Raw genomic sequence first — 26959 nt, forward strand, 5'->3', positions numbered from 1 at the left:
TATTGATAATTAACAAAAAATGAGTGAGGTTAAAAAAGTTGATTGTTTTCATATTTTTTATGTCAATAGTACACATTTTTACTTTAAAAACCTTTTTTGTTAATGAAATAGTTCATTTAAATAATAAATATTTATATTATCAATAAAGTTATTACCGATAATCGCGCCATCTATACTTTTACTTACGAACCCAAACTGTCATTTACTTTTTCATATCGCAGTAAACTGTAATAATGAGATACTAGAAATTATATCTAGAGGTGGGAACGATATTTGCATAACGGTTTTAAATATAAATTAAAAAATTAATTCGAAATAAGAATTTTTTATACAGTTTATTTATTATTGTTACATTATTCATAAATATGTATAATAGCATATTTTATATATATTTGTCGTAACGTTATTATAAAAACAATTATATTGAAAATTATATGTAGAGGTGGCTGTAGTTAAAAATAACAGTTTCGTAGAAAACTATATAAAAACAATAAAATCACTTAATATAAAAACAATGTGTATAATCTTCATAATAAGTCATCATAGCAACTTCCTTTAACTTCGACGACATTTCCGGACCCGTTTCCAAAACCAATTTATGAAAATGTCCTTTATTGTTATCTAACAATTGATGAGGATGACCGATTTCGACAAATTTACCATCACTCATTACCATTACTTTATTATATTCCATGATGGTGTTTAATCTATGAGCTATAGTTATGACTGTACAATTTTTGAATCTGTTGCGTATAGTAGCTTGTATTAAAGCGTCGGTTCTGTGATCGACATTAGCTGTAGCTTCGTCCAGAATCAAAATTTTGTTGTTTCTCAATAAAGCTCTGGCTAAATAGATCAACTGCTTCTGTCCTAAACTGAAGTTACTTCCATCTTCGGAAACTTTAAGATCCAAAGAGCTTACGCAATTACTCAATTCAACCTGGAAACATATTGTAGAGCTGGGACAATATACTATGATTAATTGCGTTATAAATAACAGTTACATAATTTTTATGATACTTTCTGTCAAATATTGTAGAGTTGGGACAATTTACTATGATTAATTGCGTTATAAATAACAGTTACATAATTTTTATGATACTTCCCGCTAAATATTATAGAGTTGGGACATTCTACTATGAATAATTGCGTTATAAATAACAGTTACATAATTTTTATGATACTTCCTGTCAAATATTGTAGAGTTGGGACAATTTACTTTGAATAATTGAGTTATAAATAACAGTTACATAATTTTTATGATATTTCCTGTCAAATATTGTGGAGTTGGGACATTCTACTATGATTAATTGCGTTATAAATAACAGTTACATAATTTTTATGCTACTTCCTGTCAAATATTGTAGAGTTGGGACATTCTACTATGAATAATTGCGTTATAAATAACAGTTACATAACCCTTAAGTTATTTCCTGTCAAATATTGTAGAGTTGGGACATTCTACTATGAATAATTGCGTTATAAATAACAGTTACATAATTTTTATGATACTTTCTGTCAAATATTGTAGAGTTGGCACAATTTACTATGATTAATTGCGTTATAAATAACAGTTACATAACCTTTAAGATATTTCCTGTCAAATATTGTAGAGTTGGGACATTCTACTATGAATAATTGCGTTATAAATAACAGTTACATAATTTTTATGCTACTTCCTGTCAAATATTGTAGAGTTGGGACATTCTACTATGATTAATTGCGTTATAAATAACAGTTACATAATTTTTATGCTACTTCCTGTCAAATATTGTAGAGTTGGGACATTCTACTATGATTAATTGCGTTATAAATAACAGTTACATAATTTTTATGCTACTTCCTGTCAAATATTGTAGAGTTGGGACATTCTACTATGAATAATTGCGTTATAAATAACAGTTACATAATTTTTATGCTACTTCCTGTCAAATATTGTAGAGTTGGGACATTCTACTATGAATAATTGCGTTATAAATAACAGTTACATAATTTTTATGATACTTTCTGTCAAATATTGTAGAGTTGGGACATTCTACTATGATTAATTGCTTTATAAATAACAGTTACATAATTTTTATGATACTTCCTGTCAAATATTGTAGAGTTGGGACATTCTACTATGAATAATTGCGTTATAAATAACAGTTACATAACCTTTAAGATATTTCCTGTCAAATATTGTAGAGTTGGGACATTCTACTATGAATAATTGCGTTATAAATAACAGTTACATAATTTTTATGATACTTTCTGTCAAATATTGTAGAGTTGGGACAATTTACTATGAAAATTAGCGTTATAAATAACAGTTACATAATTTTTATGATATTTCCTGTCAAATATTGTAGAGTTGGGACATTCTACTATGAATAATTGCGTTATAAATAACAGTTACATAATTTTTATGATACTTCCTGTCAAATATTGTAGAGTTGGGACAATTTACTATGATTAATTGCGTTATAAATAACAGTTACTTAAATATTTATGGTACAAATATTTTTTTTCGATGAAATATCTTCGACTTTGGTTTTTTTTATTCAGTTTACTCACCTGTTCGAGTGCTTTCCACATTTCCTCATCGTTATATTCGTTATAAGGGTCCAAGTTATATCTTATCGTCGACGAAAATAAAATAGGTTCTCGGGGTATGATAGAAATTTTTTTTCTTATCAATTCCCGTCCGATTTGTTTGGTATCGACGTCATCTATTAAAACGGAACCGTCGAAACGAACCAATCGAAATAAAACCGATATTAAGGAGGTTTTACCCGCTCCGGTTCGTCCGACAATACCGATCTGCAACAAATTATCATTTCAATTGTTATTTACATACGGGGGGGGGGGGAACATTACCTTCTCCCCTGGTAATATTGTGAAGTTGATATTCCGCAACACCCCCAAATCGTCATCAGAACGTTTCAAAAATATGTTTCTGAATTCAATTTTCCCTCTTCCAGGCCAGGATTCGGGAGGAAAAAATTCTTAAAAAAAATAATAAATCATTTGAAATCTTTCTTATCGATTCTAATGATTTATTTCACCTTTTTGGGTTTCGGACGGTTTTTCGTTTTTGATTTCGGTGTACTGGAGGACCTTTTCGACACTCGTTAATCGATTTTTAGTTTCAGCCGTTCGTTTTAGGCCGTATCGCAACGCCGCCCCCAAAATCATCGATTGAGAAATCGCCAGACCCACCAAGCTTCCGTTGACATCCGTATCTGTAATAAAAATCGTACGAGGGCCGTTCGAATAGTACCCCGGATTTGGATACTCACATTTATGTAATATCAGGAAACTCAAAATGATGACCGTGAGTTGTACGACGCAAATTAGGTCGAGCCAAAGTCCGAAAGCGGAAGCGCTCGATATCTTCAAATACGAAGCAGACGCATGGAGGTTCTTTGAAAAAAAAATCGTCAAAATAACCGAGTTTGAATATAAAACGCATTAAAACGATATAAATGAAGAATTTAACTAGTGAACACACTGTATACTAACTTGATGTACGTCGAATTTATCTGTTAACATAGATTCTGCTTTTGAGGCTCTTATGGTGACGATCCCATTAATGGAAGAGGTTATGTGGGAAATCATGGGGTATTTTGCTGGAATACGTGAAAAACAATCGAATTTTTCGATATCGGAATATAGGGGAATTTCTTACTTTTGTTTTCTAGACGTTTAAATATTTCGGCGGTGGACGTATATAAATTTCCGAATTTTACAAAAACAGTTCCCAGTAGAAGCATAGCAACAATGTAATAAGGGTTGGAATATAATAGATTGACGAAAATTCCTCCTAAAGTTAACATAACCTAGAATAGAATGTCATAAAAATGTCATATGAATTAATTATCAGCAATATCAGATGTTCAAATTATTTTCTGTAAATACTGTCGTAAATAACTAATTTATTTTGGCATTTTTTTTGGCATATTTCCTGTCAAATATTCTAGAGTTGGGACATTCTACTATGAATAATTGCGTTATAAATAACAGTTACATAATTTTTATGATACTTTCTGTCAAATATTGTAGAGTTGGGACATTCTACTATGAATAATTGCGTTATAAATAACAGTTACATAACCTTTAAGATATTTCCTGTCAAATATTGTAGAGTTGGGACAATTTACTTTGAATAATTGAGTTATAAATAACAGTTACATAACCTTTAAGATATTTCCTGTCAAATATTGTAGAGTTGGGACAATTTACTTTGAATAATTGAGTTATAAATAACAGTTACATAACCTTTATGATATTTCCTGTCAAATATTGTAGAGTTGGGACAATTTACTTTGAATAATTGAGTTATAAATAACAGTTACATAACCTTTAAGATATTTCCTGTCAAATATTGTAGAGTTGGGACAATTTACTTTGAATAATTGAGTTATAAATAACAGTTACATAACCTTTAAGATATTTCCTGTCAAATATTGTAGAGTTGGGACAATTTACTTTGAATAATTGAGTTATAAATAACAGTTACATAACCTTTAAGATATTTCCTGTCAAATATTGTAGAGTTGGGACAATTTACTTTGAATAATTGAGTTATAAATAACAGTTACATAACCTTTAAGATATTTCCTGTCAAATATTGTAGAGTTGGGACATTCTACTATGAATAATTGCGTTATAAATAACAGTTACATAATTTTTATGATACTTTCTGTCAAATATTGTAGAGTTGGGACATTCTACTATGAATAATTGCGTTATAAATAACAATTACATAACCTTTAAGATATTTCCTGTCAAATATTGTAGAGTTGGGACAATTTACTTTGAATAATTGAGTTATAAATAACAGTTACATAACCTTTATGATATTTCCTGTCAAATATTGTAGAGTTGGGACAATTTACTTTGAATAATTGAGTTATAAATAACAGTTACATAACCTTTAAGATATTTCCTGTCAAATATTGTAGAGTTGGGACAATTTACTTTGAATAATTGAGTTATAAATAACAGTTACATAACCTTTATGATATTTCCTGTCAAATATTGTAGAGTTGGGACAATTTACTTTGAATAATTGAGTTATAAATAACAGTTACATAACCTTTAAGATATTTCCTGTCAAATATTGTAGAGTTGGGACAATTTACTTTGAATAATTGAGTTATAAATAACAGTTACATAACCTTTAAGATATTTCCTGTCAAATATTGTAGAGTTGGGACATTCTACTATGAATAATTGCGTTATAAATAACAGTTACATAATTTTTATGATACTTTCTGTCAAATATTGTAGAGTTGGGACATTCTACTATGAATAATTGCGTTATAAATAACAATTACATAACCTTTAAGATATTTCCTGTCAAATATTGTAGAGTTGGGACAATTTACTTTGAATAATTGAGTTATAAATAACAGTTACATAACCTTTAAGATATTTCCTGTCAAATATTGTAGAGTTGGGACAATTTACTTTGAATAATTGAGTTATAAATAACAGTTACATAACCTTTAAGATATTTCCTGTCAAATATTGTAGAGTTGGGACATTCTACTATGAATAATTGCGTTATAAATAACAGTTACATAATTTTTATGATACTTTCTGTCAAATATTGTAGAGTTGGGACATTCTACTATGAATAATTGCGTTATAAATAACAATTACATAACCTTTAAGATATTTCCTGTCAAATATTGTAGAATTGGGACAATTTACTTTGAATAATTGAGTTATAAATAACAGTTACATAACCTTTATGATATTTCCTGTCAAATATTGTAGAGTTGGGACAATTTACTTTGAATAATTGAGTTATAAATAACAGTTACATAACCTTTAAGATATTTCCTGTCAAATATTGTAGAGTTGGGACAATTTACTTTGAATAATTGAGTTATAAATAACAGTTACATAACCTTTAAGATATTTCCTGTCAAATATTGTAGAGTTGGGACAATTTACTTTGAATAATTGAGTTATAAATAACAGTTACATAACCTTTATGATATTTCCTGTCAAATATTGTAGAGTTGGGACAATTTACTTTGAATAATTGAGTTATAAATAACAGTTACATAACCTTTAAGATATTTCCTGTCAAATATTGTAGAGTTGGGACAATTTACTTTGAATAATTGAGTTATAAATAACAGTTACATAACCTTTAAGATATTTCCTGTCAAATATTGTAGAGTTGGGACATTCTACTATGAATAATTGCGTTATAAATAACAGTTACATAATTTTTATGATACTTTCTGTCAAATATTGTAGAGTTGGGACATTCTACTATGAATAATTGCGTTATAAATAACAATTACATAACCTTTAAGATATTTCCTGTCAAATATTGTAGAGTTGGGACAATTTACTTTGAATAATTGAGTTATAAATAACAGTTACATAACCTTTATGATATTTCCTGTCAAATATTGTAGAGTTGGGACAATTTACTTTGAATAATTGAGTTATAAATAACAGTTACATAACCTTTAAGATATTTCCTGTCAAATATTGTAGAGTTGGGACAATTTACTTTGAATAATTGAGTTATAAATAACAGTTACATAACCTTTATGATATTTCCTGTCAAATATTGTAGAGTTGGGACAATTTACTTTGAATAATTGAGTTATAAATAACAGTTACATAACCTTTAAGATATTTCCTGTCAAATATTGTAGAGTTGGGACAATTTACTTTGAATAATTGAGTTATAAATAACAGTTACATAACCTTTAAGATATTTCCTGTCAAATATTGTAGAGTTGGGACATTCTACTATGAATAATTGCGTTATAAATAACAGTTACATAATTTTTATGATACTTTCTGTCAAATATTGTAGAGTTGGGACATTCTACTATGAATAATTGCGTTATAAATAACAATTACATAACCTTTAAGATATTTCCTGTCAAATATTGTAGAGTTGGGACAATTTACTTTGAATAATTGAGTTATAAATAACAGTTACATAACCTTTAAGATATTTCCTGTCAAATATTGTAGAGTTGGGACAATTTACTTTGAATAATTGAGTTATAAATAACAGTTACATAACCTTTAAGATATTTCCTGTCAAATATTGTAGAGTTGGGACATTCTACTATGAATAATTGCGTTATAAATAACAGTTACATAATTTTTATGATACTTTCTGTCAAATATTGTAGAGTTGGGACATTCTACTATGAATAATTGCGTTATAAATAACAATTACATAACCTTTAAGATATTTCCTGTCAAATATTGTAGAATTGGGACAATTTACTTTGAATAATTGAGTTATAAATAACAGTTACATAACCTTTATGATATTTCCTGTCAAATATTGTAGAGTTGGGACAATTTACTTTGAATAATTGAGTTATAAATAACAGTTACATAACCTTTAAGATATTTCCTGTCAAATATTGTAGAGTTGGGACAATTTACTTTGAATAATTGAGTTATAAATAACAGTTACATAACCTTTATGATATTTCCTGTCAAATATTGTAGAGTTGGGACAATTTACTTTGAATAATTGAGTTATAAATAACAGTTACATAACCTTTAAGATATTTCCTGTCAAATATTGTAGAGTTGGGACAATTTACTTTGAATAATTGAGTTATAAATAACAGTTACATAATTTTTATGATACTTTCTGTCAAATATTGTAGAGTTGGGACATTCTACTATGAATAATTGCGTTATAAATAACAATTACATAACCTTTAAGATATTTCCTGTCAAATATTGTAGAGTTGGGACAATTTACTTTGAATAATTGAGTTATAAATAACAGTTACATAACCTTTAAGATATTTCCTGTCAAATATTGTAGAGTTGGGACAATTTACTTTGAATAATTGAGTTATAAATAACAGTTACATAACCTTTAAGATATTTCCTGTCAAATATTGTAGAGTTGGGACATTCTACTATGAATAATTGCGTTATAAATAACAGTTACATAATTTTTATGATACTTTCTGTCAAATATTGTAGAGTTGGGACATTCTACTATGAATAATTGCGTTATAAATAACAATTACACAACCTTTAAGATATTTCCTGTCAAATATTGTAGAATTGGGACAATTTACTTTGAATAATTGAGTTATAAATAACAGTTACATAACCTTTATGATATTTCCTGTCAAATATTGTAGAGTTGGGACAATTTACTTTGAATAATTGAGTTATAAATAACAGTTACATAACCTTTAAGATATTTCCTGTCAAATATTGTAGAGTTGGGACAATTTACTTTGAATAATTGAGTTATAAATAACAGTTACATAACCTTTATGATATTTCCTGTCAAATATTGTAGAGTTGGGACAATTTACTTTGAATAATTGAGTTATAAATAACAGTTACATAACCTTTAAGATATTTCCTGTCAAATATTGTAGAGTTGGGACAATTTACTTTGAATAATTGAGTTATAAATAACAGTTACATAACCTTTAAGATATTTCCTGTCAAATATTGTAGAGTTGGGACAATTTACTTTGAATAATTGAGTTATAAATAACAGTTACATAACCTTTAAGATATTTCCTGTCAAATATTGTAGAGTTGGGACAATTTACTTTGAATAATTGAGTTATAAATAACAGTTACATAACCTTTAAGATATTTCCTGTCAAATATTGTAGAGTTGGGACAATTTACTTTGAATAATTGAGTTATAAATAACAGTTACATAACCTTTAAGATATTTCCTGTCAAATATTGTAGAGTTGGGACAATTTACTTTGAATAATTGAGTTATAAATAACAGTTACATAACCTTTAAGATATTTCCTGTCAAATATTGTAGAGTTGGGACATTCTACTATGAATAATTGCGTTATAAATAACAATTACACAACCTTTAAGATATTTCCTGTCAAATATTGTAGAATTGGGACAATTTACTTTGAATAATTGAGTTATAAATAACAGTTACATAACCTTTATGATATTTCCTGTCAAATATTGTAGAGTTGGGACAATTTACTTTGAATAATTGAGTTATAAATAACAGTTACATAACCTTTAAGATATTTCCTGTCAAATATTGTAGAGTTGGGACAATTTACTTTGAATAATTGAGTTATAAATAACAGTTACATAACCTTTATGATATTTCCTGTCAAATATTGTAGAGTTGGGACAATTTACTTTGAATAATTGAGTTATAAATAACAGTTACATAACCTTTAAGATATTTCCTGTCAAATATTGTAGAGTTGGGACAATTTACTTTGAATAATTGAGTTATAAATAACAGTTACATAACCTTTAAGATATTTCCTGTCAAATATTGTAGAGTTGGGACAATTTACTTTGAATAATTGAGTTATAAATAACAGTTACATAACCTTTAAGATATTTCCTGTCAAATATTGTAGAGTTGGGACAATTTACTTTGAATAATTGAGTTATAAATAACAGTTACATAACCTTTAAGATATTTCCTGTCAAATATTGTAGAGTTGGGACAATTTACTTTGAATAATTGAGTTATAAATAACAGTTACATAACCTTTATGATATTTCCTGTCAAATATTGTAGAGTTGGGACAATTTACTTTGAATAATTGAGTTATAAATAACAGTTACATAACCTTTATGATATTTCCTGTCAAATATTGTAGAGTTGGGACAATTTACTTTGAATAATTGAGTTATAAATAACAGTTACATAACCTTTATGATATTTCCTGTCAAATATTGTAGAGTTGGGACAATTTACTTTGAATAATTGAGTTATAAATAACAGTTACATAACCTTTAAGATATTTCCTGTCAAATATTGTAGAGTTGGGACAATTTACTTTGAATAATTGAGTTATAAATAACAGTTACATAACCTTTAAGATATTTCCTGTCAAATATTGTAGAGTTGGGACAATTTACTTTGAATAATTGAGTTATAAATAACAGTTACATAACCTTTAAGATATTTCCTGTCAAATATTGTAGAGTTGGGACAATTTACTTTGAATAATTGAGTTATAAATAACAGTTACATAACCTTTAAGATATTTCCTGTCAAATATTGTAGAGTTGGGACAATTTACTTTGAATAATTGAGTTATAAATAACAGTTACATAACCTTTAAGATATTTCCTGTCAAATATTGTAGAGTTGGGACAATTTACTTTGAATAATTGAGTTATAAATAACAGTTACATAACCTTTAAGATATTTCCTGTCAAATATTGTAGAGTTGGGACAATTTACTTTGAATAATTGAGTTATAAATAACAGTTACATAACCTTTAAGATATTTCCTGTCAAATATTGTAGAGTTGGGACAATTTACTTTGAATAATTGAGTTATAAATAACAGTTACATAACCTTTAAGATATTTCCTGTCAAATATTGTAGAGTTGGGACAATTTACTTTGAATAATTGAGTTATAAATAACAGTTACATAACCTTTAAGATATTTCCTGTCAAATATTGTAGAGTTGGGACAATTTACTTTGAATAATTGAGTTATAAATAACAGTTACATAACCTTTATGATATTTCCTGTCAAATATTGTAGAGTTGGGACAATTTACTTTGAATAATTGAGTTATAAATAACAGTTACATAATTTTTATGATATTTCCTATCAAATATTGTAGAGTTGGGACAATTTACTATGAATATTAGCGTTATAAATAACAGTTACATAACCTTTAAGATATTTCCTGTCAAATATTGTAGAGTTGGGACAATTTACTTTAAATAATTGAGTTATAAATAACAGTTACATAACCTTTAAGATATTTCCTGTCAAATATTGTAGAGTTGGGACAATTTACTTTAAATAATTGAGTTATAAATAACAGTTACATAACCTTTAAGATATTTCCTGTCAAATATTGTAGAGTTGGGACAATTTACTTTGAATAATTGAGTTATAAATAACAGTTACATAACCTTTATGATATTTCCTGTCAAATATTGTAGAGTTGGGACAATTTACTATGAATATTAGCGTTATAAATAACAGTTACATAATTTTTATGATATTTCCTGTCAAATATTGTAGAGTTGGGACAATTTACTTTGAATAATTGAGTTATAAATAACAGTTACATAACCTTTAAGATATTTCCTGTCAAATATTGTAGAGTTGGGACAATTTACTTTGAATAATTGAGTTATAAATAACAGTTACATAACCTTTAAGATATTTCCTGTCAAATATTGTAGAGTTGGGACAATTTACTTTGAATAATTGAGTTATAAATAACAGTTACATAACCTTTAAGATATTTCCTGTCAAATATTGTAGAGTTGGGACAATTTACTTTGAATAATTGAGTTATAAATAACAGTTACATAACCTTTAAGATATTTCCTGTCAAATATTGTAGAGTTGGGACAATTTACTTTGAATAATTGAGTTATAAATAACAGTTACATAACCTTTATGATATTTCCTGTCAAATATTGTAGAGTTGGGACAATTTACTATGAATATTAGCGTTATAAATAACAGTTACATAATTTTTATGATATTTCCTGTCAAATATTGTAGAGTTGGGACAATTTACTTTGAATAATTGAGTTATAAATAACAGTTACATAACCTTTATGATATTTCCTGTCAAATATTGTAGAGTTGGGACAATTTACTATGAATATTAGCGTTATAAATAACAGTTACATAATTTTTATGATATTTCCTGTCAAATATTGTAGAGTTGGGACAATTTACTTTGAATAATTGAGTTATAAATAACAGTTACATAACCTTTAAGATATTTCCTGTTAAATATTGTAGAGTTGGGACAATTTACTTTGAATAATTGAGTTATAAATAACAGTTACATAACCTTTAAGATATTTCCTGTCAAATATTGTAGAGTTGGGACAATTTACTTTGAATAATTGAGTTATAAATAACAGTTACATAACCTTTATGATATTTCCTGTCAAATATTGTAGAGTTGGGACAATTTACTATGAATATTAGCGTTATAAATAACAGTTACATAATTTTTATGATATTTCCTGTCAAATATTGTAGAGTTGGGACAATTTACTATGAATATTAGCGTTATAAATAACAGTTACATAACCTTTATGATATTTCCTGTCAAATATTGTAGAGTTGGGACAATTTACTATGAATATTAGCGTTATAAATAACAGTTACATAATTTTTATGATATTTCCTGTCAAATATTGTAGAGTTGGGACAATTTACTTTGAATAATTGAGTTATAAATAACAGTTACATAACCTTTAAGATATTTCCTGTTAAATATTGTAGAGTTGGGACAATTTACTTTGAATAATTGAGTTATAAATAACAGTTACATAACCTTTAAGATATTTCCTGTTAAATATTGTAGAGTTGGGACAATTTACTTTGAATAATTGAGTTATAAATAACAGTTACATAACCTTTAAGATATTTCCTGTCAAATATTGTAGAGTTGGGACAATTTACTTTAAATAATTGAGTTATAAATAACAGTTACATAACCTTTAAGATATTTCCTGTCAAATATTGTAGAGTTGGGACAATTTACTTTGAATAATTGAGTTATAAATAACAGTTACATAACCTTTATGATATTTCCTGTCAAATATTGTAGAGTTGGGACAATTTACTTTAAATAATTGAGTTATAAATAACAGTTACATAACCTTTAAGATATTTCCTGTTAAATATTGTAGAGTTGGGACAATTTACTTTGAATAATTGAGTTATAAATAACAGTTACATAACCTTTAAGATATTTCCTGTCAAATATTGTAGAGTTGGGACAATTTACTTTAAATAATTGAGTTATAAATAACAGTTACATAACCTTTAAGATATTTCCTGTCAAATATTGTAGAGTTGGGACAATTTACTTTGAATAATTGAGTTATAAATAACAGTTACATAACCTTTAAGATATTTCCTGTTAAATATTGTAGAGTTGGGACAATTTACTTTGAATAATTGAGTTATAAATAACAGTTACATAACCTTTAAGATATTTCCTGTCAAATATTGTAGAGTTGGGACAATTTACTTTAAATAATTGAGTTATAAATAACAGTTACATAACCTTTAAGATATTTCCTGTCAAATATTGTAGAGTTGGGACAATTTACTTTGAATAATTGAGTTATAAATAACAGTTACATAACCTTTATGATATTTCCTGTCAAATATTGTAGAGTTGGGACAATTTACTATGAATATTAGCGTTATAAATAACAGTTACATAATTTTTATGATATTTCCTGTCAAATATTGTAGAGTTGGGACAATTTACTTTGAATAATTGAGTTATAAATAACAGTTACATAACCTTTATGATATTTCCTGTCAAATATTGTAGAGTTGGGACAATTTACTATGAATATTAGCGTTATAAATAACAGTTACATAATTTTTATGATATTTCCTGTCAAATATTGTAGAGTTGGGACAATTTACTATGAATATTAGCGTTATAAATAACAGTTACATAACCTTTATGATATTTCCTGTCAAATATTGTAGAGTTGGGACAATTTACTATGAATATTAGCGTTATAAATAACAGTTACATAATTTTTATGATATTTCCTGTCAAATATTGTAGAGTTGGGACAATTTACTTTGAATAATTGAGTTATAAATAACAGTTACATAACCTTTAAGATATTTCCTGTTAAATATTGTAGAGTTGGGACAATTTACTTTGAATAATTGAGTTATAAATAACAGTTACATAACCTTTAAGATATTTCCTGTTAAATATTGTAGAGTTGGGACAATTTACTTTGAATAATTGAGTTATAAATAACAGTTACATAACCTTTAAGATATTTCCTGTCAAATATTGTAGAGTTGGGACAATTTACTTTAATTAATTGAGTTATAAATAACAGTTACATAACCTTTAAGATATTTCCTGTCAAATATTGTAGAGTTGGGACAATTTACTTTGAATAATTGAGTTATAAATAACAGTTACATAACCTTTATGATATTTCCTGTCAAATATTGTAGAGTTGGGACAATTTACTTTAAATAATTGAGTTATAAATAACAGTTACATAACCTTTAAGATATTTCCTGTTAAATATTGTAGAGTTGGGACAATTTACTTTGAATAATTGAGTTATAAATAACAGTTACATAACCTTTAAGATATTTCCTGTCAAATATTGTAGAGTTGGGACAATTTACTTTAAATAATTGAGTTATAAATAACAGTTACATAACCTTTAAGATATTTCCTGTCAAATATTGTAGAGTTGGGACAATTTACTTTGAATAATTGAGTTATAAATAACAGTTACATAACCTTTAAGATATTTCCTGTTAAATATTGTAGAGTTGGGACAATTTACTTTGAATAATTGAGTTATAAATAACAGTTACATAACCTTTAAGATATTTCCTGTCAAATATTGTAGAGTTGGGACAATTTACTTTAAATAATTGAGTTATAAATAACAGTTACATAACCTTTAAGATATTTCCTGTCAAATATTGTAGAGTTGGGACAATTTACTTTGAATAATTGAGTTATAAATAACAGTTACATAACCTTTAAGATATTTCCTGTCAAATATTGTAGAGTTGGGACAATTTACTTTAAATAATTGAGTTATAAATAACAGTTACATAACCTTTAAGATATTTCCTGTCAAATATTGTAGAGTTGGGACAATTTACTTTGAATAATTGAGTTATAAATAACAGTTACATAACCTTTATGATATTTCCTGTCAAATATTGTAGAGTTGGGACAATTTACTATGAATATTAGCGTTATAAATAACAGTTACATAATTTTTATGATATTTCCTGTCAAATATTGTAGAGTTGGGACAATTTACTTTGAATAATTGAGTTATAAATAACAGTTTATGATATTCATTGTTAAATTTTGTAGAATTTTCCTGCCATAAATCTCTAAAACTTTCAAAATAGATGAAATCGAAAGAGGTAAAACTTTGAATCTCGTGAAAATCGTGTAAAATCGGCAATTGTAGAAGAAAACCAATCGCAATTCAAACTAAAATGTTTTTTAACAATCGAAAATATCGAATCGATTAACTAAAAATAATTTTAAAGATTAAGATGATTGTCTGATGACGTCCACACTTCTAGTTATTAATCGAGACCAAAATCGTCATGAAATTAAACCAAATACGCTTACTTGTATTGAATCCATCAAAACTCTAGGTAAAACTTCGTCAACGGATCCAGTATCTTTGGAGAATCTATTGAGTATTTCTTCGCTCTTATTAGTAATCTGTGAAGTGAAAAAAATACGTGGCAACACTGGAAAATCACTTAACTTACAATTTATAAACCCACCTGTTGTGAACCCATCGAAACCTTGGACAAAACCCCATTAAAAGACCCAGTTTCTTTGGAAAAATTATCAGGTTTACTACTGTTGCTAAAAGTCGTCTAAGGGGCAAAAAAATATATGGCAACACTGGAAAATCACTTAACTTACAATTTATAAACCCACCTGTTGTGAACCCATCGAAACCTTGGACAAAACCCCATTAAAAGACCCAGTTTCTTTGGAAAAATTATCAGGTTTACTACTGTTGCTAAAAGTCGTCTAAGGGGCAAAAAAATATATGGCAACACTGGAAAATCACTTAATTTACAATTTATTAACCCACCTGTTGTGAACCCATCGAAACCTTGGACAAAACCCCATTAAAAGACCCAGTTTCTTTGGAAAAATTATCAGGTTTACTACTGTTGCTAAAAGTCGTCTAAGGGGCAAAAAAATATATGGCAACACTGGAAAATCACTTAACTTACAATTTATAAACCCACCTGTTGTGAACCCATCGAAACCTTGGACAAAACCCCATTAAAAGACCCAGTTTCTTTGGAAAAATTATCAGGTTTACTACTGTTGCTAAAAGTCGTCTAAGGGGCAAAAAAATATATGGCAACACTGGAAAATCACTTAACTTACAATTTATAAACCCACCTGTTGTGAACCCATCGAAACCTTGGACAAAACCCCATTAAAAGACCCAGTTTCTTTGGAAAAATTATCAGGTTTACTACTGTTGCTAAAAGTCGTCTAAGGGGCAAAAAAATATATGGCAACACTGGAAAATCACTTAACTTACAATTTATAAACCCACCTGTTGTGAACCCATCGAAACCTTGGACAAAACCCCATTAAAAGACCCAGTTTCTTTGGAAAAATTATCAGGTTTACTACTGTTGCTAAAAGTCGTCTAAGGGGCAAAAAAATATATGGCAACACTGGAAAATCACTTAACTTACAATTTATAAACCCACCTGTTGTGAACCCATCGAAACCTTGGACAAAACCCCATTAAAAGACCCAGTTTCTTTGGAAAAACTATCAGGTTTACTACTGTTGCTAAAAGTCGTCTAAGGGGCAAAAAAATATATGGCAACACTGGAAAATCACTTAACTTACAATTTATAAACCCACCTGTTGTGAACCCATCGAAACCTTGGACAAAACCCCATTAAAAGACCCAGTTTCTTTGGAAAAACTATCAGGTTTACTACTGTTGCTAAAAGGCGTCTAAGGGGCAAAAAAATATATGGCAACACTGGAAAATCACTTAATTTACAATTTATTAACCCACCTGTTGTGAACCCATCGAAACCTTGGACAAAACCCCATTAAAAGACCCAGTTTCTTTGGAAAAACTATCAGGTTTACTACTGTTGCTAAAGGTCGTCTAAGGGGCAAAAAAAATATATGGCAACACTGGAAAATCACTTAACTTACAATTTATTAACCCACCTGTTGTGAACCCATCGAAACCTTGGACAAAACCCCATTAAAAGACCCAGATTCTTTGGAAAAACTATCAGGTTTACTACTGTTGCTAAAAGGCGTCTAAGGGGCAAAAAAATATATGGCAACACTGGAAAATCACTTAATTTACAATTTATTAACCCACCTGTTGTGAACCCATCGAAACCTTGGACAAAACCCCATTAAAAGACCCAGTTTCTTTGGAAAAACTATCAGGTTTACTACTGTTGCTAAAGGTCGTCTAAGGGGCAAAAAAAATATATGGCAACACTGGAAAATCACTTAACTTACAATTTATTAACCCACCTGTTGTGAACCCATCGAAACCTTGGACAAAACCCCATTAAAAGACCCAGATTCTTTGGAAAAACTATCAGGTTTACTACTGTTGCTAAAGGTCGTCTAAGGGGCAAAAAAAATATATGGCAACACTGGAAAATCACTTAACTTACAATTTATAAACGCACCTGTTGTGAACCCATCGAAACCTTGGACAAAACCCCATTAAAAGACCCAGATTCTTTGGAAAAACTATCAGGTTTACTGCTGTTGCTAAAAGTCGTCTAAAGGGCAAAAAAAAATATGTGGCAACATTGGAAATTGACGCGATTTCGATACAAAACCTCAATATACAATCTTACCTGTTGAGGTGTCATAGAAACTTTGGACCTAACCTCTTTTGTAGACCCAGTATCTTTGGAAGATTCGCCGATGGTTTTTCCACCAGAATCGGTATCGAAGAATTCCAAGGGAGCTTCCATCAAAGAATCGAACATCTCCTTGTGCATATTCATCGATGACATCATACAAACTTTGAAGAACAACCACGATCTAACCAAAGTTAACACGATGACCATAATCATCAGAAGAGCGTACAGAATCGCGGCTAAATTAGTCTTTACCAAATCGTGCGCCACCCCGTTTATTTCCACCGTATCGAAAACACCGTCTGATGCACGAGGCGCGATTGTTTTCAACACCGGAATCGTTTCTTGGTAGCTGTAACCGTATTTGCCCATCGAATGTTTGCCGTTCACGTAAAAAACTCGCACCGCGTATTCTTCGGGATGGTAACGGGACATCGAGGAAGATACGTTCAACGTTATCGATGTATTTTGATGTCTTAGCTCCTCTTGCGACGTCCTTAAACACGAAATTCACATTCAGCCGTGCTGATGAGGTTCGAAAACACCGAAACTGGTCTATTATCTACTCCGCCGCTGATATAAATAGAATTTTTTTCATAATTTTCGATTTTTTGAAATAATTCGTGAATGTACGATCAGAAATTATGGTTAAATACACGTAAACAAGACGAAAAAATTCGAAATATATGGTAAAAAATCATTAAAATCGCTTGAATTCATCGTAAAAAATAATCTGTCGGTACTTACCAGAATGTAACCCACAGATCCACGCCCGAGCTTAATATTTGCGTCAATAAGAACAGGAGTAAAGTAACAATGGCGATTTCAACACGCTTAGCAGCTAAAACGTACTTTTTGAGTAGATAATTCTTGCCTTTATTTTTATTATAATCATTTAGGATACCATCTCCATCATTATTCACTATATCATTGTTATCTTTCACTATATTACCATTATTTGTCATATCTTCCTTATTTTTTACGATATCTTCCTTATCTTCTACGATATCTTCCTCATATTTTACAACATCTGCCTTATCTTTTATTATATTACCATTATTTGTCATATTTTCATTATTTTTTACGATATCTTCCTTATCTTCTACGACATCGTCCTCATATTTTACAACATCTGCCTTATCTTTCACTACATCACCATTATTTGCCATATTTTCATTATTTTTTACGATATCTTCCTTATCTTCTACGATATCTTCCTCATATTTTACAATATCTGCCTTATCTTTTATTATATTACCATTATTTGCCATATCTTCCTTATTTTTTACGATATCTTCCTTATCTTCTACGACATCGTCCTCATATTTTACAACATCTGCCTTATCTTTCACTACTTCACCATTATTTGCCATATTTTCATTATTTTTTACGATATCTTCCTTATATTTTACCTTATCGGCCTTATCTTCCCATATATCATTGCTATTTTCTACATCTTCTTCACGTTTTACGATATCTTCCTTTACTTTTTCGATATCTGCCTTATCTTCTATCATATTACTGTTATTTACTACAACTTCCTTTTGTTTTACGATGTCGTTTTTATGTTTTACGATATCTTCTTTATGTTTTACAATATCTGCTTTATCTTTTGCCACGTTACCGTTATTTGCTACAACTTCCTTTTGTTTTAGGATGTCGTTTTTATGTTTTACGATATCTGCCTTACATTTCACCATATTACCATTATTTATTACATCTCCCGTTTGTTTTACGATATCTTCCTTCTGTTTTACGACATCTTCCTTTCCTTTTACGATATCTTCTCTATGTTTTACCATCTCTGCTTTATATTTTACCATGTTACTGTTATTTACGACGTCTATTTTTTGTTTTACGATATCTGCCTTATCTTCTACCATATTACCGTTATTTACTACATCTTCCTTTACTTTTACTACATCTTCCTTCTGTTTTACAACGTCGTTTTCATGTTTTACGATATCTGCCTTATATTTTACAATGTTACCGTTATTTACTACATCTTCCTTTACTTTTACTACATCTTCCTTCTGTTTTACAACGTCGTTTTCATGTTTTACGATATCTGCCTTATATTTTACAATGTTACCATTATTTACTACATCTTCCTTTTGTTTTACAACGTTATTTTCATGTTTTACGATATCTGTCTTATATTTTACAATGTTACCATTATTTACTACATCTTCCTTTTGTTTTACTACATCTTCCTTTTGTTTTACTACATCTTCCTTTTGTTTTACAACGTCGTTTTCATGTTTTACCATATCTGCCTTATATTTTACCATGTTACCGTTATTTACTACATCTTCTATATGTTTTACGACATCTTCCTTTTGTTTTACAACGTCGTTTTCATGTTTTACGATATCTGCCTTATATTTTACCATGTTACCGTTATTTACTACATCTTCTATATGTTTTACGACATCTTCCTTTTGTTTTACAACGTCGTTTTCATGTTTTACGATATCTGCCTTATATTTTACAATGTTACCGTTATTTACTACATCTTCTACATGTTTTACGACATCTTTCTTATTTTTTACGATATCGGCCCTATTAACACCGCCATTATTTACGACATCTTCACCATTATATGGTTTTAAACGAGATTTTCCGTGGTAATATTTATTTTTACTCTTAGATATAAAATTTTTGTTGCTTGGAAAGTTAGTAGTAACTTCAATGTCCGTTGGTTTTTCATATTTTTCCGACTTTGCGCTTTTTTTAACTAACATTTCAGTGAAATCTATTTTACTTTTGCATAGTTCTCGGAAAGTTCCCGTCGCTTCGATTTTTCCCTACGAAAATATGATTATATACAGGGTGGCGATTTGAATGTTGTTGTAAACGTCTTACTTCGTTAAGCACCACGACGAAATCGGCCGCCTTCAAATGTTCCAGTTGACGCGTCACTAAAATTCTCGTTTTTCCTTTCAAATATTTCAAAATACATTCTTCGAACAACAATTTTCCAGCTCGAGCATCAACGGCCGATAGGGGATCGTCCAATAAGTAGATATCCGCTTGTTTGTAAACGGCTCTAGCTAAATGGATCTTGGCGCGTTGTCCTCCGCTCAAAGACACTCCTGGTTCGTCGCAAACTGTTCGATCCCCTCGAGGTAGACGTTCGAAATCCACCCCCAGGTCGCAAACTTTAACGATTTTATCGTAGCAACGATCGTCGTATGGATTTCCGAACGTAATGTTGCCGCGAACCGTCGAATTCGACAACCAAGCTTCTTGGGAGCAATACGATACGTGTCCCCCCAATTGGATCCTTCCCGATTTGGCGGGCAGCTCCCCTAGAAGAAGCTACTGGGACTTTATTGGCACCACGAACGTATTTTCGCACTTACGTGTAATAGAGAAGATTTTCCGGCACCGGTGGGGCCTGTTACGGCGCACAGACACCCCCGTGGGATTTGTACGGATAGATCCGTCAGAATATTGGTTTGGTTAGACCACGACGCGTCTACTTCGGTCACGATGATCCCGGTTTTGATCATTGGTTCGATGGCGCCGTGGGGTTTTTCGTCCAGAAGCAGAAAATCTCGGAGACGTTCGACGGATGTCGACGTTTCGGAACGGCGGGTCATCGCCTCGGGGAGCAGAACTGACAAAGATGTGTGGAGAATACCGTACGCTTGAGCAATGGAAAATACTTTTTCCGCGGTTATTCGGTGGCCTGAGAAACGTTTTCCCGTAGAGTACATTCAATTCGCGAAGCTGCTACTCACCTGAGCCAACGTAACATATGATAGTTAGAGCCAGAGCCGTTTTTTCTAGAAAAACGAAACAGCTGGAAACTGCCCCTCTCAAATATGACGCGGCAGTGATCGCGATCATTTCCTTCTTTCTTGCGCAGTCCACCAGCGATTCGAAACGTTTTTCCCAACCGTTTATCTTGATTAGTTGTATCCCCGATATTATTTCCGTCATTAATTTCACTCTTTCGTCGGTTCTTTGCGAAATTTTCGATCTTAGGTTACCCATAAGTTTTGATACATAACCTCGAAATAAGAAAAAAAAAAAAGAAATAAACATCTTGGCAGAGCTGATACCCACAAATAGTCACTGGCTTAACTTATCTTTTATGTAGAATACGAATTTGGACTTATTTTTCACAAAAAATGGGCGATAAGACAGAAAATAACTATAAAAGATGGCTGTAGAAGCTTGGAATGCGTCAAACAACTGAGGGTACCTGAAGCACCCTTTTAACGTATTAGCATTAAGCTTACCCATAAATTTTGCTAAATAACCTCGAAATAAGTGATAAAATAAATAAAACCTTCCCCGGAGCTCATACCTACAGATTGTCACTGGCTTAACTTATCTTTTATGTAGAATACGGATCTTAAATTATTTTTCACACCAAAATGGGCGATCTCTCAGAAAATAAATATAGAAAATTGCTGTAGAAGCTTGAAATGCGTTAAGTAGTGCTTGGAATGAGCCTCAAACAACTGAGGGACATCTGAAGAACCCTTTAAATTATTAGCATTAAGCTTACCCATAAATCTTGTTAAATAACCTCGAAATAAGTGAAAAAACAACAAATAAACACCTTCCCGGAGTTCATACCCACAGATAGTCACTGGCTTAACTTATCTTTTATGTAGAATACGGATCTGAAACTATTTTTCACAAAATATGGGGCGACATGACAGAAAATAAATATAAAAGATGGCTGTAGAAGCTTGAAATGCGTTAAATAGTGCTTAGAATGAGCCTCAAACAACTGAGGGTACCTGAAGCAACCTTTAAACGTATTAGCATTAAGCTTACCCATAAATTTTGCTAAATACCCTCGAAATAAGTGAAAAAACAACAAATAAACACCTTCCCGGAGTTCATACCCACAGATAGTCACTGGCTTAACTTATCTTTTATGTAGAATACGGATCTGAAATTATTTTTCACACCAAAATGGGCGATCTCTCAGAAAATAAATATAGAAAATTGCTGTAGAAGCTTGAAATGCGTTAAGTAGTGCTTGGAATGAGCCTCAAACAACTGAGGGACATCTGAAGAACCCTTTAAATTATTAGCATTAAGCTTACCCATAAATCTTGTTAAATAACCTCGAAATAAGTGAAAAAACAACAAATAAACACCTTCCCGGAGTTCATACCCACAGATAGTCACTGGCTTAACTTATCTTTTATGTAGAATACGGATCTGAAACTATTTTTCACAAAATATGGGGCGACATGACAGAAAATAAATATAAAAGATGGCTGTAGAAGCTTGAAATGCGTTAAATAGTGCTTAGAATGAGCCTCAAACAACTGAGGGTACCTGAAGCAACCTTTAAACGTATTAGCATTAAGCTTACCCATAAATTTTGCTAAATACCCTCGAAATAAGTGAAAAAACAACAAATAAACACCTTCCCCGCAGCTCATACCCACAAATAGTCACTGGCTTAACTTATCTTTTATGTAGAATACGGATTTGGACTTATTTTTCACAAAATATGGGGCGACATGACAGAAAATAACCATAAAAGATGGCTGTAGAAGCTTGGAATGCGTTAAGTAGTGTTTGAAATGAACTTCGAACAACTGGGAGTACCTTAAGAACCCTTTAACGTATTAGCATTAAGCTTACCCAATAATTTTGCTAAATAACCTTGAAATAAGTAAAAAAAAACAAATAAAACCTTCCCCGGAGCTCATACCCACGGATAGTCACTGGCTTAACTCATCTTTTATGTAGAATACGGATTTGGACTTATTTTTCACAAAAAATGGGGGGACATGACAGAAAATAAATATAGAAAAAGGCTGTAGAAGCTTGAAATGCGTTAAGTAGTGCTTGGAATCAACCTCGAACAACTGAAGGCCATCTGAAGAACCCTTTAACATATTAGCATCAAACTTACCCATAAATTTTGCTAAATAACCTTCAAATAAGTAAAAAAAAACAAATAAAACCTTCCCCGGAGCTCATACCCACGGATAGTCACTGGCTTAACTTATCTTTTATGTAGAATACGGATTTGGACTTATTTTTCACAAAAAATGGGGGGACATGACAGAAAATAACCATAAAAGATGGCTGTAGAAGCTTGGTATGCGTTAAGTAGTGTTTGAAATCAACCTCGAACAACTGAGGGCCATCTGAAGAACCCTTTAACATATTAGCATCAAACTTACCCATAAATTTTGCTAAATAACCTTCAAATAAGTAAAAAAAAACAAATAAAACCTTCCCCGGAGCTCATACCCACGGATAGTCACTGGCTTAACTTATCTTTTATGTAGAATACGGATTTGGACTTATTTTTCACAAAAAATGGGGGGACATGACAGAAAATAACCATAAAAGATGGCTGTAGAAGCTTGGTATGCGTTAAGTAGTGTTTGAAATCAACCTCGAACAACTGAGGGCCATCTGAAGAACCCTTTAACATATTAGCATCAAACTTACCCATAAATTTTGCTAAATAACCTTCAAATAAGTAAAAAAAAACAAATAAAACCTTCCCCGGAGCTCATACCCACGGATAGTCACTGGCTTAACTTATCTTTTATGTAGAATACGGATTTGGACTTATTTTTCACAAAAAATGGGGGGACATGACAGAAAATAACCATAAAAGATGGCTGTAGAAGCTTGGTATGCGTTAAGTAGTGTTTGAAATCAACCTCGAACAACTGAGGGCCATCTGAAGAACCCTTTAACATATTAGCATCAAACTTACCCATAAATTTTGCTAAATAACCTTCAAATAAGTAAAAAAAAACAAATAAAACCTTCCCCGGAGCTCATACCCACGGATAGTCACTGGCTTAACTTATCTTTTATGTAGAATACGGATTTGGACTTATTTTTCACAAAAAATGGGGGGACATGACAGAAAATAACCATAAAAGATGGCTGTAGAAGCTTGGTATGCGTTAAGTAGTGTTTGAAATCAACCTCGAACAACTGAGGGCCATCTGAAGAACCCTTTAACATATTAGCATCAAACTTACCCATAAATTTTGCTAAATAACCTTCAAATAAGTAAAAAAAAACAAATAAAACCTTCCCCGGAGCTCATACCCACGGATAGTCACTGGCTTAACTTATCTTTTATGTAGAATACGGATTTGGACTTATTTTTCACAAAAAATGGGGGGACATGACAGAAAATAACCATAAAAGATGGCTGTAGAAGCTTGGTATGCGTTAAGTAGTGTTTGAAATCAACCTCGAACAACTGAGGGCCATCTGAAGAACCCTTTAACATATTAGCATCAAACTTACCCATAAATTTTGCTAAATAACCTTCAAATAAGTAAAAAAAAACAAATAAAACCTTCCCCGGAGCTCATACCCACGGATAGTCACTGGCTTAACTTATCTTTTATGTAGAATACGGATTTGGACTTATTTTTCACAAAAAATGGGGGGACATGACAGAAAATAACCATAAAAGATGGCTGTAGAAGCTTGGTATGCGTTAAGTAGTGTTTGAAATCAACCTCGAACAACTGAGGGCCATCTGAAGAACCCTTTAACATATTAGCATCAAACTTACCCATAAATTTTGCTAAATAACCTTCAAATAAGTAAAAAAAAACAAATAAAACCTTCCCCGGAGCTCATACCCACGGATAGTCACTGGCTTAACTTATCTTTTATGTAGAATACGGATTTGGACTTATTTTTCACAAAAAATGGGGGGACATGACAGAAAATAACCATAAAAGATGGCTGTAGAAGCTTGGTATGCGTTAAGTAGTGTTTGAAATCAACCTCGAACAACTGAGGGCCATCTGAAGAACCCTTTAACATATTAGCATCAAACTTACCCATAAATTTTGCTAAATAACCTTCAAATAAGTAAAAAAAAACAAATAAAACCTTCCCCGGAGCTCATACCCACGGATAGTCACTGGCTTAACTTATCTTTTATGTAGAATACGGATCTGGAATTATTTTTCACCCCAAAATGGGGGACATGGCAGAGAATAAACATGACTTGTTATGTAGCTATTGAACTGTTGTATAAATATCTAAATTTACACACAAAAAATATTAATAATCGCTTGAAATACAGGGTGTATTATATAATAAAATATGTTTTTACGAATTTCAACTTATATTTCCCAATTTTTTGTAAACGTTTCATTTCATATTAATTACCAACCATCTCTAAAATATATACTTAGTACTCCGGCAGTCACTACAGGGTGTATTTAAGGGCGAATCCCAATTTTTTTGTAATTATTTTAAAAAACGTATTAAAAAAATATTATAAATACCTTGTAAAGTAAAAGTAATGATTATCATGGTCGCAACGCCGGCCAAACATGAAAACCCAACTTGTTCCCAAACGAAATAAGTCAAAACCAAAATTTGTACGGGGATAGTCCAAAATGAATGAATCGGTTTAATCACGAAATCGAATCGATTAACGTCATTCGATAGTAAATCAACAACTCGATCGACTGCCGCTACTTCTAACGATTTATAATCCAATCTAATCACCTGAAAATCATCATCATCGTACATTTCATCTACAGGGTGTTGCACAACTCACTTTTCGATATAACAAACTACTGCACGCTATTCGAATCCTCATACCGATCGCTGACAGCCCGAGCTCGATATGATTTGACATAAAAGCTGTCAAAATTGACGTTACTATCAACATGGTGCTGTAAAAATACATTTTTTCGGCGTTTTTTTCGTTAAATTCTTCCCCAAATAAAGAAATGAGACGCGCCAAGATCAAAGGTTGGGTACATCTAAAAAAAATTTACGTATACCACCACGAAACGAAATACAACCGGCAACAATGCACGAGAATTATTATGTTGTTGTTACCGTATTAAAACGTTCGAAAAGAAGCAGAAAATTCCGTAGAACATAACCTCGAATAGGAAAGTTTTGACGATAGCTTTCAATAAACTGGGTTTTCTTTTCGATTGTTGACTTTTGACGATTTCCGATTTCCAGTTTTTTTGTAAACGATTTCCCAATACCTTGGAATCGTCTTCGTCGAAAACATCATAAAAATCGTGCAATTCTAGGTTAATTTCTCTTCGTTTTCTCATCAACGATATCATCCATCTGAAATTGGATCAATCTGTGATACGGGGTCCATGGAAAAGTACGAAAAAATCATTTCAAGGTCATATCAACATAAACGTTTAGAACATCCCCTGTAGGTTATCCTATTACTAAGAACCCTAATATAAATTCATTTTTGAATTGCTTTTATTTTTTTTTTAACGAAAAAAACTTACCCGAAAAATAGTTTATTGATAAAACCTGCATCTTTTTTTGGATTTTCATTTTTCGATTCAACTTTTTCTGTATCCATTTTCGAACAACTTCTGTTAGTCTAATAACGAATTAATTTGTTTGAACTAAGAAATTTTGTTTAGTTAAAGATAGTGTATGCCATTAGGGCGTAGTTTTTGTTAGATATGGCACGCAAAACAAACCAGACAGTGGCGGGGTACAAAAAATTTAATCTGTATATAGTTTTAGTTTTATATGGCGATTTTACGTCGAAAATATGCATTTTTATAAAAAAAATATAAGGACATAAATTGTAGG

General features: G+C 30.7%; 2 protein-coding genes across 2 annotated transcripts in view; one reads left to right on the forward strand and one right to left on the reverse strand.

Annotated features, from left to right (window-relative positions):
• The window catches only part of LOC130444478 (uncharacterized), a 75054-nt gene that overhangs the window by 758 nt on the left and 47337 nt on the right, over window positions 1-26959 (forward strand). The gene's annotated exons all lie outside the window — the stretch shown is intronic.
• LOC130444473 (ATP-binding cassette sub-family C member 4-like) lies at window positions 336-26820 on the reverse strand. Its single transcript, XM_056779598.1, has 24 exons — window positions 26644-26820; window positions 26222-26467; window positions 25935-26142; window positions 25657-25882; window positions 21136-21408; window positions 20755-21083; window positions 20255-20710; window positions 18137-20196; window positions 17384-17885; window positions 16247-16342; window positions 16087-16182; window positions 15927-16022; window positions 15767-15862; window positions 15607-15702; window positions 15447-15542; window positions 15287-15382; window positions 15126-15221; window positions 3671-3821; window positions 3505-3611; window positions 3282-3405; window positions 3048-3224; window positions 2860-2987; window positions 2557-2802; window positions 336-940 (listed from the first exon to the last, which is right to left on the reverse strand). Exons 1-24 carry the CDS (start codon window positions 26718-26720, stop codon window positions 497-499), a joined length of 6522 nt encoding a protein of 2173 aa, XP_056635576.1. The 5' UTR covers window positions 26721-26820; the 3' UTR covers window positions 336-496.

Source organism: Diorhabda sublineata, chromosome 5, assembly GCF_026230105.1.
Source record: "Diorhabda sublineata isolate icDioSubl1.1 chromosome 5, icDioSubl1.1, whole genome shotgun sequence".
NCBI lineage: Eukaryota > Metazoa > Arthropoda > Insecta > Coleoptera > Chrysomelidae > Diorhabda > Diorhabda sublineata.

Excerpts from the sequence above, each read along its gene's own strand:
- LOC130444473 (XM_056779598.1), bottom strand. The coding sequence starts at position 26,720 with ATGGATACAGAAAAAGTTGAATCGAAAAATGAAAATCCAAAAAAAGAT. Across the intron at positions 25,883-25,934 it reads GTAGTTTGTTATATCGAAAA|GTGATTAGATTGGATTATAA; the intron begins GTGAGTTGTGCA and ends GATGATTTTCAG. Across the intron at positions 15,543-15,606 it reads TTTCGATGGGTTCACAACAG|ACGACTTTTAGCAACAGTAG; the intron begins GTGGGTTAATAA and ends TTTGCCCCTTAG.